The sequence below is a fragment of the Hyperolius riggenbachi genome, chromosome 10 (genome assembly GCF_040937935.1).
Source record: "Hyperolius riggenbachi isolate aHypRig1 chromosome 10, aHypRig1.pri, whole genome shotgun sequence".
Lineage (NCBI taxonomy): Eukaryota > Metazoa > Chordata > Amphibia > Anura > Hyperoliidae > Hyperolius > Hyperolius riggenbachi.
This window is the reverse complement of record NC_090655.1, coordinates 232,183,250-232,197,543: the sequence shown is the minus strand read 5'-3', so window position 1 is coordinate 232,197,543 and position 14,294 is coordinate 232,183,250. Positions and strand designations below refer to the sequence as shown.

The 14,294-nt window shown below is 45.3% G+C and overlaps 1 protein-coding gene across 1 annotated transcript in view; it reads left to right on the top strand.

The window, feature by feature from the left end:
* The first annotated feature begins 1,488 nt into the window (after positions 1-1,488).
* LOC137534769 (zinc finger protein 271-like) overlaps positions 1,489-14,294 on the top strand; it is a 34,049-nt gene continuing 21,243 nt past the window's right edge. The window contains exons 1-6 of the mRNA XM_068256407.1: positions 1,489-1,528; positions 3,836-3,955; positions 6,065-6,235; positions 6,873-7,025; positions 7,549-7,690; positions 11,289-12,206. Of these exons, the coding sequence (XP_068112508.1) occupies positions 3,860-3,955; positions 6,065-6,235; positions 6,873-7,025; positions 7,549-7,690; positions 11,289-12,206 (1,480 nt within the window). The 5' untranslated portion in view covers positions 1,489-1,528; positions 3,836-3,859. The remainder of the gene's footprint in view (positions 1,529-3,835; positions 3,956-6,064; positions 6,236-6,872; positions 7,026-7,548; positions 7,691-11,288; positions 12,207-14,294) is intronic.

The following is a 14,294-nucleotide window of genomic DNA, read 5'->3' as shown; positions in this document are numbered from 1 at the left end:
ACGTTACAGGCGCACGTTAGTGCAGCCTGTAACACTCCCCCAATGCACAGCAATGTAACACAAGTGGGCTGTTCACGCTGCCCACGTTGCGTTACATTGTGTTACATTGTAACGCGGCAAAGTGCTGCATGCTGTGCGTTCTACGCGGCTAAGCCGCGTTAGACTGTTTGCACATGCTCAGTCATGTTGGGGAGGAGGGGAGAGCGGCCGGGCACATGGCTAATTAATATTCACTGCACTCAGTGACGTGCAGTGTTTACTTCCTGGAGCGGCCGCTCTGTGCGGTGATTGGCCGGGCGGGACCACGTGATGCCGCACATCCAACACCACCAGGCGTTGCGTTAGGGGCACGTTATGTGCCCTATAATGTCCCCTAAACGCAACGTCCTGGTGTGTAACTGGCCTTAATCAGAAAAATCACAAAAAAAACCCCACTCCCTTTAATGCGAAAATTTGCAAAAATGACCAAAATCACAAACTTGTTACAAAATGATTTTCAAAAGCATTTTTACTTGAGATTCAAATTTTTACATTATTTTTACAAAAATAAATTTGAAAAGAATATCAACATTTTTACTCATCCCTATTAGTTACTTGCAATGAATCCTAGAATACTTTATTCCTATTGCATCTAATATGCCTTGAAGGATTGCTGAAACAGCATTTTTAGTACTGTAAACGCTGTCATCCTGGATGAGATAAACGTACTTTGGGTTGCAGTTTGGGCACTCGGGCTCTGAAAAGTTCTCCATCACTGAATAGTGAACATCACTAGAATATAATAGAATATACCAGAATATGTAAAAGAATCTGCTTACATGGGCATCCTTTTGTGTTAAAGAACAGCCTGGAGAAGAAGTGGAAATCATAATAAGTCTCTCTCTAGTTGCCTCCAGACTCCAGATAAGTGATGTGGCCAGTTGCCTAGATAAATAGATTCAAATTTCTGTAGCTGATGAATTGTGAAGGACAAAATAAATGTAAAAGTGATTAAACAATACATAAGAAATGTTATTCCTACTTAAAGGGGAACTGAACAGAGAGGTATATGGAGGCTACCATGTTTATTTCCTTTTAAGCAATACCAGTTGCCTGGCAGCCCTGCTGATCCTCTGCCTCTAATACTATTAGCCATAGCCCCTGAACAAGCATGCAGCAGATCAGGTGTTTCAGACTTTAAAGTCAGATCTGACAAGACTAGCTGCATGCTTGTTTCTGGTGTTATTCAGATACTACTGCAGAGAAATAGACCAGCAGGGCTGCCAGGCAACTGGTATTGATTAAAAGGAAATAAATATGGCACCCTCCGTATACCTCTTACTTCAGTTCCCCTTTAATATAACATTGCTGTGGAATTCTCCTTGGCTTAAAATATAGGTTTTTATTTGCTGCAGTTCTCATATTCTCCAGAAGGTGGAAACCTCACATGCAGGAAGAGGCGGAGTATACACACAGGAAGTTCCAGGTTAGAGGTAAAGTGACAGGAAAAAGAGAAAAGACATTGCTGAGACTGGCAGCAGCAGAGCAGGTAATAGAATATTCTTTACTGATCCCTTCTGCTGGGACTTCAAGTGGCAAAAACAAAGGAGATGTTAATGAGACATGCTAAGATTTGTGGCTCTACAGCCCTGATTATTTCTTGGGGTTGTGGCCAGTAAGAAATAGGTGAGTCAATAGGTAAATCATGGAGTGCATTACCTCAAAAATATACAACATGGCCCATACAATTAAAATGTTGCATAACCAGTGGTGTAGCTATAGACCTATGTGCACCAGTGTAAGTTCTACACTGGGCTACTTAAAGGGGAACTGAAGAGAGAGGTATATGGAGGCTGTCATGTGTATTTCCTTTTAAGCAATACCAGTTGCCTGGCAGGCCTGCTGATCCTCTGCCTCTAATACTATTAGCCATAGCCCCTGAACAAGCATGCATCAGGTGTTTCAGTGGTTCAGACTTTAAAGTCGGATCTGACAAGACTAGCTGCATGCTTGTTTCCGGTTTTATTCAGACACTACTGCAGAGAAATTGACCAGCATGGCTGCCAGGCAACTGGTATTGATTAAAAGGAAATAAATATGGCAGCCTCTGTATACCTCTTACTTCAGTTCCCCTTTAAGCACTCTATGCATTACTGATATGGAGCACCAAAACCTACCAAGGACAGCTGCTGTGTCAGAGGTTGTAAATGGGGGAGGAGTATGGTTTGTTAAAGTAAATCTGAGCCAAAAGCATTTAAAAGTTTTATACATACCTTGGACTTTGTCCAGCCCCCTCCATGCACATCGTTCCCTCATAGCTGTCCTCTGCCTCCTGGATTCTCCAGTAAATGCCCTGTTATCTGCAGCAAGTTGCGGGGCACTGCAAATGCACGGCCCGTCTGCGCTCCCATCGTTGGGAGCATTCTGCACCTGCACAGTACTACTGCATAGGCGCAGAATGCTCTCAGTGGCGGGGATCACACAAAATAGGACTGCGATTGCGCTGACTGGTCCCGACTGACCAAAGATGATGAGACATTTGCCAGAGAATCCAGGAGGCAGAAGACGGCGGCGAGAGAGCGGAGCAGTCCTTTTCGGTGCAGGTATATTTGGGCGCAGCCGGCGCTGCCATAGACTATAATAGGAATCAGTCTATAGCAGCGCTTAGTGAGTAACGTCGGCGCCGTCAGAAGACTGGGCCGAGGTTGCTAAAAAAAACACAATAACTTGGCCTCCAGCAATCGCTGGAAGCCAAATTATTTCATTCCCCCACTATCCATGGCGGCCTGGAGGGGGAATGGTAAGAAAAACGGCCCAGACTTGTGCAGAAGCAGGATCAGCCATATAACAGCTGTATCCTGCGCCCAAATCTACCGGCGCCGATTTCAAATGTACTCAGAGAGAGTGATCTGTGTGGAGGGGGCTGGAGGAAGCTCAAGGAATGCATAAAACTTTTACATCATTTTGTCCCAGGTACACTTTAACATTGCCAGCATAACACAAATAAACAGCTAATAGAGATTAAAGGAGAATGCCTTGTGGGCCCCTCTAGTCCAGAGGTTTCAGTGCGGTCACACCACCTTCATCCCCCATTGCTACACTGCTGAGCATAACCCCCCACAATATATAGCATGGCCTCCCCAAATGCAGCCCTATCGCTGCAATATATTGTGAGGTACTTATAAAAAGTTTTAGAAGCTTAAAGAAAACCCTGTAAAAAAATAAGCCCCGGGGAAGTACTTACCTCGGGAGGGGGAGGCTTCTGGATCCTAAAGGCTTCCCCTGTCCTCTAGTTTCTGGGCCGGGCCTATGAACCATCCAGGACCTTAACAAACCTGAGAGAGCCTCGCGCAGGCACATTTGTGGCTTGTAATCAGGCTCAGGCAGAAATAGCTGAGCCCAATCAGATCTGCTCTACTGCACAGGTGCAAACACCTCGTGCCTGCGCAGTAGAGCGGATCCGATCAGTGTCGGCTATTTTCTCCTGTGTGAGGCTTTCACAGGATTGTTATGGTCTTGGAGTCCACACTTTTCAGGGGCTGCCAGTGCTGGATCGGGGCAGAAGGGGGAAGATAGTGGGAGCCTCATTAAGATCCAGAGGTTTTCCCCTCACGAGGTACATCCCCCCCCCCCCCCACCCCCACCCCCGTGCTCTTTTTTTTTTTAAGTACAGGTTTACTTTAGGTTGCTGATCTAGTGGTACGGGGAGGGACCCATTCGATTGATAACAGTACTCTGCAGACAAGGGTGATACTAGTCCACCTCCACCATGTTGTGCAGCACGTAATATATCCCATCCTAGCAATGTCCAGTGCCCTACAGCATGGATAATTATCGGTTTATTATTGCATCACAGATAAGCACTTCCTGTAAAGGGCACATGACCTCATCAATGAGGATGGATAAGGAATGGGGTCACATGACTGAGAGGATACTAAACCTCACGCTGGAGATCATCTACCTGCTGACTGGAGAGGTGAGGAGGATTCTGGGAGGGTCACATGAAATCTACTATATTTCTTAAAGCATTCCTGAATTGAAAAAAAAAAAAGGAATTTTACTTAGTTGGGGCTTCTTCCAGCCCACTGTAGTTTGTTAGGTCCCTCTGTTTTCCTTTTACCCTCCGTTTTGCTGTTGCCCCCTCAGAAAGATCTACGACTGGAGCTCTAGTCACAGCTATGCCCGGTACAATTCTTTCTTCGAGTGACAGGAGCGTGATTGAGGAGGCGTGCAGACAGGACTGCGATTGTGCAGCAGATCTTTCTGAGCAGGCGGCAGCGGCACAAGCGTGGGGACCTGAAGGAAACGGGGACCTGACAGACTGAAGGGGGCTGGAAGATGGCCCATTTAAGTAAAAATCACTTTTTTCCAATTAAAGTGTGCTTTAGTAAAACACACATCTGACTGGAGAGGTGAGGATAAGTCTGGAAAGGTCACAGACCTGACATCACTCTGTATGTGGTAGGCATAGCTTTCTGCTGTGAAAGAAGAAATGATGCTGCATGTTTTAACAAAAAGTGGGCTTGGTTACACCGGTCTGTGGTATGGACCAGATAATGAGTACAAAATAAAAGTACAGGAATCTAGGCAAATGAGCAAGAACTCTTCACCTGCTTGGAGCACTGTAGTGGTGGATGTTGTAAGTGTGCTGGGGGGCCATTATAGACTTCCAATTATAATTCATAGTGTCACCCACTCTAGAGCTCCCGCATATACTGTTCCCCTTGTAGTGTCTTCTACTATAGTGTCCCCCATACAATACTCCACCAATATAGTGTTCCTATACTGCTACCCCATATTGCTCAAACAGATGTTCTCTCCCATTTACAGCTTCCCCCATATAGGTAGTTCTCCATTTACAGCTTCCCCCTTATAATGCTCTCTCATTTCCACCTTCTTGCCTATAGTACCCCCCCCCCCCCCCCAAATACAGCTTCCCCCTTATAGTTCTCCTCCATTTACAGCTTCCCCCTTATAATGTTCTCTCATTTCCACCTTCTCTCCTATAGTACTCCCCCCCCCCCCCCAAATACAGCTTCCCCCATATAGGTAGTTCTCCATTTACAGCTTCCCCCTTATAATGCTCTCTCATTTCCACCTTCTCTCCTATAGTACTCCCCCCCCCCCCCCCCCAAATACAGCTTCCCCTCTTATAGTTCTCCTCCATTTACAGCTTCCCCCTTATAATGCTCTCTCATTTCCACCTTCTCTCCTATAGTACTCCCCCCCCCCCAAATACAGCTTCCCCCTTATAGTTCTCCTCCATTTACAGCTTCCCCCTTATAATGCTCTCCCATTTCCACCTTCCCTCTTATAGTACTCCCCCCAATTACAACTTCCCCCTTATAATGCTCTCCATTTACAGCTTCCCTCTTATAATGCTCTCCCATTTCCACCTTCCCTGTTATAGTACTCCCCCCAATTACAACTTCCCCCTTATAATGCTCTCCATTTACAGCTTCCCCCTTATAATGCTCTCCCATTTCCACCTTCCCTCTTATAGTACTCCCCCAATTACAGCTTCCCCCATATAGTGGTCTTCATTACATAGTGTTCCCCTGTAGTATGTTACTCCATAGTGTTAATTTTTCATGCAAGCTGGAACTATTTTCCCCTCAATGGCAATCTCTAATTGTCACATGGCACCACTCCCATCACTCTTAATAAAACACGTTTCTGAGGGCAGAAGGGATTGGCAGTGTGTAAGGGTCACATGGGGCTCGATTCACAAAGCCGTGCTAATGCATAGCACGGACATGCTATGCATTTAGCACACAATGTGACACGCGCGAAGGTTCACACGCAATGGTTTACGCATGCTAACAGTTATGCGCGCGTTACCGCGGCACAATGCATGCGATGTGTAGTGGTAACGCATGCAAAACTTTGTTAGCACACATAAACCATTGCGCGCGTAAACCTTTGTGCGCGTCACATGGCGCGCTAAATGCATACCCCGGCATGCTATACATTCGAGCCCATGATGTCCATTTTATTTATGGATAAAACATACACTTGATAGGAGAGGTGAGGAGGATTCTGGGAATGCACATGGTGACTGCCATTACTGTATGTTATTACACAGGATTATGAGGTGGTGAAGAAGACACCTGATGGGCTACGAACCCCTAGCAACCGCCCCCATGGCCCTCCCACCATCACAGTGGCTGCACCCAACTCCCTGACACCTGAGAGAAACAAGGAGAAGAAGATTCTAGAAGTCATCCAAAAGATAATTGAACTGATGACAGGAAGGGTGAGCAGTGCTGGATATTAAGCCATTCCGCTCCAGTGTCGGACTATGTGCCACATTGGCATTTTCCTGCATAGCTCCAATGTCCAACGTAGTAAAACTTTCTGCTGCTAGGTGGTGCTGTTGCTAGATAAAATTCAGCACAGCGTCACACTCTGATCGCCAGCAGTTCCATCCCCTGCCTGTACTACATAATGTAAATTTGATGTGGGCACATTTGGACTTATTGCTGAATCTGGTCCAGCACAGCATCACCCTATGTGAACCAAAGTTTTGTCCGACACCTTGATCTCCTTCAGTCGCACGCTGCGCCGTGTAATACTATTATTACACTGGTGCGTGTGCAAAAGGGAAGAGCTACAGCGCGTGAGCTGGTGCTGGCCCTGCCTTTTCCCCTAATGCTGGATTGCCTCTTCACTCTAGAGCAAGGAGGTACAGACCCTCCAGATGCCAGCAGCAGGGGCAGGTTCCCCCCAGCACCCCGGAAAAAAGTGTTGGGGTACATGGATGATCATTAAAATGAATTGAAAGGGGTTGAGGGACATTATGCAGTAACAGCAAGGGGTGTGTTGTGATGGTGACTGTATCATTGTGTGTGTCAGGTTCTTATAGGGGATGTTACTGTGTTTACTCCATGCAGGAGTGGCAGTATTTAGAGGAAAACAAGAACCTCTACCAGGACAGCATGGTGGAGAAAAAGCCACCCCTCACATCACTGGATAATAGGAGAAGCAGTCAGCTTTATTCCCAGGATCATATACAGGAAGATCACATCATTCCTCTTCATTGTCAGGTAGGTTGATGCCAAAGTTAAAAACGGAGTTGATGCTACAAAATATGTATACGGGTGAAACAGAGGTGCCTATCAGATTAAAATATGTTAACACAGTGAAAACAGGTAAGTAAAACTTACCTTCCCATAGAAGAGTCAGCAAGATACTGTCATCAAAATTCTTTTATTATTTACTCCCAAAAAATTGTGATGCGTTTTGTGGGTCTTAGCCCACTTCCTCAGTGAAAACAGGAGCAGCTGCTGCTTATCACATAACAATCGTGGCACCTCATCTCCTTATGGGGAGGGGTTTAAGTTCCCCTCCCGCCCAAAGAGTGGTTGCCTATTGGTAACCTACACTTGTGAGTATAACTCTGTATACTTTGTCTAACGTCACTCTTGGTCTTAAAATACTGCACAGGGGGCTCTTGACTTTCTCTCTATATTTCCACAAGTTGATGCTACATGAGATATTGTTCTTCAGTGTTGTCTGAATCCATCACGGCTTCCTATAAAGAGGTTATCTGTCATTTCATTGTTTTAGAATGAAGACCATGTTGTTGTAAAAGTTGAAATTAAAGAGGAAGAAGAAGAATCGTATGTGAGGAGTGAGTGGGAGTTTACAAAGGAGGGTGATATACAGAGGACAATTAAACAGGAAGAATGTTCTCCAGATATCTGTATAGGTGAGTAAAAATGCCGGAAAAAAAAAATCACATTTTCCTTTTCATTCTACAACTGGATGTGCAGGTTGCCGAATGGTGTAGAAGAGTCCATAGATCTTCTCAGAATGTAAGGCCAGTTTTACATGCGGTAGCGGGCGTGAGTGAAGTATCGCGGCAGTGATACTTCACAAAAGCGGGGTCACCCGCAGTTAATGTTATGGCCAATTGCTTCGCGCATTGCTAAGGAAGCAAGGCGTGTAACTAAGGAAGGCACACTGATTACATGGCAGTGCGCACTGCTATGTAAGGTGTGCATGGGGAAAACTACGGCTCATTAAGCCGCGCTGCTTTAGCCGCAAGCCCATAGACCCTGAACAAGCATGCAGCAGATCAGGTGTTTCTGACATTATGGTCAGATTTGACAAGATTAGCTGCATGCTTGTTTCTGGTGTTTTTCAGACACCAATTCAGCCAAATAAATCAGCAGGGCTGCCAGATAACTGGTATTGTTTAAAAGGAAAAAAAAAACGGTATGGCAGCCTCCATATTCTTCTCACTTCAGATTCCCTTGGTTGGCAGTTGTTGCATCCACTGGATGAGCAGAAACTGAATCTGCATCAGAAAGTAAAGTTTCTACAAACCACTCAGTTTACATGAAGGTACGATAATAACTTACACATGGATTTACCGCCATCAGGAAATCAGCCCAAGTATTAGCCAGCTGGGAAGTGTATCATGGTCAAATAGCTCATGAGGATTGTAGTGGAACAACTGGCCCAGAGTTAGGCCCAGTGCACACCAAAAACCTGTAGCACATCTGAAAAACACTAGAGGTTTTTGAAGCAGATTTCAGAGCGATTCTAAACATGTTTAGAGACATTTTCTAAACATGCCTAGTGTTTTTTGGAGTGTTTTTGTGTAGCAGAAATGCCTTAGAAATCTAAAAAATGCTGCAGCCCCCAAGTTTGCGTTTGTGGAAAAAAACCAACCGCTCTTGTGTGCACCATCCCATTCACTTTCATTAGCCAAGCGGTTTTCCCCCTGCAGGCGTTTTTAAAAAACACTCCAGACCCGCTCTGGTGTGCACCAGCCCTTAGAAGGTTCCAAAAGGAAGGAAGAGTGCTTAGAAGGCAACAGCTCAACTGGATTAGGCAAGGAAACCATAACCTATTAACCCCTTCCCTGCCAGCTGATTTGTCCTAAACACGAACATCCACTGCCAGTGCCAAGCAGCTTTTAGACATTTTGAACGAAATAAGATTTTTGACAAAAAACCAACATGAAATAGGACATATTATATATTGTTTTTTCCACAATGAATTGGGCTTGAACACTGAAACAAAATGTAGTACTTTTTCTGGAGATATAACAACATTTTTGAGTGAAATATGATAAATAAATTTCTGTTTTTTTTTTTTGTTTTTTTGTTTTTTTGTTTGTTTTTTTTAAAGACATAAATTTACTGACAAAAATGTTACTGTTTGTAAAAGCCACTATTCTGCTGAATCCAACGATACCAGATATGTATTGGTGTATCCCACTTGTCCTGAACACTCCTCAATAATAAAGCAGTATTTTGCACAATTCCTCAGAGTAACCAAGCAGCTCGGGGTGACCCAAACCACTAGGAATGTAAAGGGGGCTAAAAGAGACCAAAAAGCCCTCCTACTAAAAAGCTCAAAGTAACCCAGGACTCCTACAAGTGTGCTGAATAACAGACAGTAGCAGCCACAGTCAATAGGAAGTGTCCCCCTGTCCTGCTAATGAATTGTGGGTCTTCAGATGTATCAAGTTATACATTTGCAGGAGAAGAGTACATAAAGATAGGCTTCCCTGTATCCCATTAGAGGTGCAGGGAAAGGACTCACATACACATAGAATCAGAAGACTGGAGAAGACAGTCCGTCTAAAGGGATGTTGGATATTTTTTTACACTGTTACAGCTGCTGAATGCAGATTATAGCTCTGTCTCTCCCACTGTGTGTGCTTGGGGTCATGTGGCAGGCGATCAAGAGCCTCTGCTTGAGATCAGAGACCCAGAGGTTATTGCCTAGGAGCTTTACATGCTGTCTGCAGCAGTGGATGGTTGCTGAAAACAAACCAGGAAATGACAAAAAATGTCCTAAGTACGTTCTTGGCAGTAGGAGCCCTTGTCTGCCAGAAAGTACTAGGTAGGTAGTAGAAGACAGAAGAGTATTGTTGTGATTGTATTGGTATTCTCTGAAATGGGTATAATGAGCACAATGATCACGGTTAAGAAAAAGCATCTGTTCCTAGTGAACTCTTTGATGGCCTCCTGGACAAAAACAGGTGCCACTTGCGGTTGGAGGGAGAAGTGAAGAAAGTACCTATTTGGGGCGTACAAGCTAAATCACCGCCGGTTGACTTGGGCGCAGGATACAGCCGATATATGGCTTATCCTGCTCCTGCACAAGTCCCGGCGGTGTTAATTACTATTCCCCTTCCAGGTCCATGTGGATAGTGGGGAATAATGTAATTCAGCTTCCAGCTATTGCTGGCAGTCGAATTACAGTGTTTGAAAAGTAACTTCAGCTCCGTCTTTTGACGGCACTAAAGTAACTCAGTGTGCACCACTATAGCCCTAATTCATATTACGGTCTATGGTGGTGCTGGCTATGCCCAAATCTCCTGCGCTGGATTTGCAGTGTTCACTATTTGGGAGCACATAAACATTAGACTAGGGAATGGGATATACTGTCTTCAGTGACTCCTTCTTATTGTGGAAGGTGTGTCTATTTCTCACTCTAACCCTTTTTGTTTTGTTTCTGCTTTAAAGGGAACCTAAACTTAGAAGGATATGGATTTTTCCTTTTAACCTGCTGGGCGGTCTGGACGAGCTCAGCTCGTCCAGTACCGCCGGAGCCTGCCGCTCAGGCCCTGCTGGGCCGATTTGGCTCAAGTAAAAAGCAGCACACGCAGCCGGCACTTTGCCAGCCGCGTGTGCTGCCTGATCGCTGCAGGGTCCCCCCAGCCGCCTGAGCCCAGCGTAGCCGGAACAAAAAGTTCCGGCCAGCGCTAAGGGCTGGATCGGAGGCGGCTGACGTCAGGACGTCGGCTGACGTCCATGACGTCACTCCGCTCGTCGCTATGGCGACGAGGGAAGCAAAACAAGGAAGGCCGCTCATTGCGGCCTTCCTTGTTTATTCTGGGCACCGGAGGCGATCGGAAGAACGCCTCCGGAGCGCCCTCTAGTGGGCTTTCATGCAGCCAACTTTCAGTTGGCTGCATGAAATAGTTTTTTTTTAATTAAAAAAAAACCCTCCCGCAGCCTCCCTGGCGATCTTATCAGAACGCCAGGCAGGTTAAAATAATACCAGTTGCCTGACTCTCCTGCTGATCCTGTGTCTCTAATACTTTCAGCCACAACCCCTCAACAAGCATGCAGATCAGGTGCTCTGACTGAAGTCAGACTGGATTAGCTGTATGCTTGTTTCAGGTATGTCATTCACACACTGCTGCAGCCAAAGAGATCACCAGGACTGCCAGGCAACTGGTATTGTTTAAAAGGAAATATTCATATCCCTCTCAGTTAAGGTTCTCTTTAAACATAAAACAGTCAAATTCATCATCTGTTAATTTTATTATTCCCCCCCAATAGATGGCCAGGATGTGGGGAGCACCTCGGAGGGACGTCTTATCTCACCTCCAGATGATGATGCAGAAGATAATGGCGTTGAACAATATTCTCCAGGAGGAAACCCCATTACTGGAAATACACATCACAGACTTTACCACGAGGACAGATCACCGGATCCCTCTAATCCTGAGGATTCTTCTGACAGATCACATCCTGTTACACCAAATATCCAGCAAACATTTCCTGGTACAAATAGGTCACCTGATCAGGCTAACTGTGGGGCATCATCTGGTGAATCATGTACTCTTCCACAAAAAGGTGAAAAACCACTTCCTTCACCTGAATGTGAGAACTTTAAAAAATCACCCCCGAAAATTCACACAGTTGACCGTCCCTTTTCATGTACGGAGTGTGGGAAATGTTTTACTCTGAAGTCCTATCTTCTTCGGCATCAGAGAATTCACACAGGCCAGCGTCCTTTTTCATGTACAGACTGTGAGAAATGTTTTACTGTAAAGTCAGATCTTGTTAGACACCAGAGAATTCACACCGGCGAACGTCCATTTTCATGTTCTGAGTGTGGGAAATGCTTTAGTCAGAAATCGGTTCTTCTTACACACCAAAGAATTCACACAGGTGAACGTCCTTTTCCATGTTCAGAGTGCGGGGAATGCTTTGCTCAGAAAGCAAACCTCATTTATCACCAGAGAGTTCACAAATCTCGGACTGGGGAATATCCTTTTTCATGCACAGAATGTGGAAAATGGTTTACCCAAAAATCACATCTCCTTAGACATCTGAAAATTCACTCTGGAGAGCGACCTTATTCCTGTTCAGAATGTGGGAAATGGTTTACGCTGAACTCAGACCTGTACAGACATCAAAGAATTCACACAGGCGAGCGGCCCTTTTCATGCTCAGAGTGTGGGAAATGTTTCAGTGAGAAAACATACCTTCGTAAACACCAGAGAATTCATACATGTGGTCGTCCTTTATGTTCAGATGTCCAGAGTGCTGGAAATATCCCACTCAATCAGCAAAGCTTAGTTATCAGCAGAGAATTTGCTAATATAACACAGGTAAATGTCCCTTACCGTGATCATAGTTTGGGAAATGTTTCACCCTGAAGTTGGACATCAGAGAATTCATACGCACGTGAATATTCTCCTTTCCCCTCAGAGTGTGGGAAATGATTCAGAGAGAGAATACCTTTGTGAACACTACAAAGTTCAAATAGGTAGCCATTTATTTTTCTTGTCGATGTTTAGAGTGTGAGGAATGGTGCGGCTTTCTCGATATCAGAGAATTGCACAGGTGAGCGTTCTCTTCCACGTCAGTCTGGGAATTGTTACTTTGCTGTCAGAACTTCTTTGCCACCACAGATATGACGCCTGGAATGTCTCCCTCTATAATTAGAGGACGGGTAATGTTTCAGTGAGGTAAATATTAAAGAACAGCCTGTTTTAACCCAATGGCAGCTTTAAACGAAATGCTTAATTTGAAGCTGCGAGTGCAGTGGCAGCCTCTGTCGGTATATCTTGTTTGGCTGCCTAGTGGAGCCAAATGAGTGCATGGCAGTAAGAGTTTATATTTATCTGCTCCAGATGGCTTCTTTTCTTCCTCCACCCCATTGGCTCTGAACTTCTGGCAGGTCCTCTAGGACTCGATCACATGATATGACATGTGATAGGGATCCAGGAGACCATGTCAGGTTTACAGCGCCACCCAGTGGTGGAAGAAGGGTGGTGGAAGAGATTCTTCCATCACCACCGGGTGGCACTGTAACGCTGACATGGTCTCCTGGATCCCTATCACATGTTATATCGTGATCAGAACTGAAAAGACATGCCAGGAGTATGTCGCATCTGCAGTGGAGGAAGAAGTGGTTTCTATCCCTCACAGGGACAGGTATGTATGAGAGCTCGCTGCCGAGCTTGCCAGGCTAGGGAAGGCACCATCAGACAGCAGGGTGACATAGTGGTTAGCTCTCTCGCCTTGCAGTAAATTGGTCCCTGGCTCGAATCCCATCCAGGGCACTACCTGCATGGAGTTTGTATGTTCTCCCTGTGTCTGCGTGGGTTTGCCCCAGGCAGTGGGCACTCCAGTTTCCTCCCACATCCCAAAAACATACTGATAAGTGAATTAGCTTCCCCCTAAAATTGTCCCTAGACTGTGATACATGCACTGCACGATACTTGCATAGACCTATATGATGATGGTAGGGATTAGATTGTAAGCTCCTCTGAGGGACAGTTAAGTGACAAGACAATATACTCTGTACAGCGCTGCGGAAGATGTCAGTGCCATATAAATACTAAAAATAATCTGCCCCTTTTGGAACCAGAGCTCTTACCCTATAATCACTGTGATTGGTTCAAGTGATCACAGGAGCCAATGAAATTGCCTCCTGATCGGGGCATGGAACTCTGCTGTCTAAAGACAGCTGAGATATCGGAGGTACATGAATCTGGCGGAGTTAAGTCCACATCTTGTCAGGATTATTTGTCCATAAACAATGCATAGATTTAACCATGCATGGCCCAGAGGAGCCATGGCGTATCTAGGTAAGGTAGTGCCCATGGCAAACACTAGGAAGTCTAGCTAAATATGATTTATTTTTTAGTATTTATATAGCGCTGACATATTACGCAGCGCTGTACAGAGTATATTGTCTTATCACTATCAGTCTAGTCTGTACCATAGTCATAGGTCTATCTATGTATCGAGAGTAGTGCATGCTTCATAGTCTAGTGCCAATTTAGGGGAAAGCCAATTAACTTATCTGTATGTTTTTGGGATGTTGGAGGAAACTGGAGTGCCTGGAGGAAACACAAACACCGGGAGAACTCCTTGCAGATGTTGACCTGGCTGGGATTCGAACCAGGAACCCAGCTATGCAAGGTGAGAGTGCTAATCACTATGCCACAGTGCTGCCTATAGAATACAGCAGGGAACTCGCACAAGGTCGGAGTTAGGCCCCAGAATTCATGTGAAATTTGTGTTCTTGTGATATTGTGCTCGCTGCAC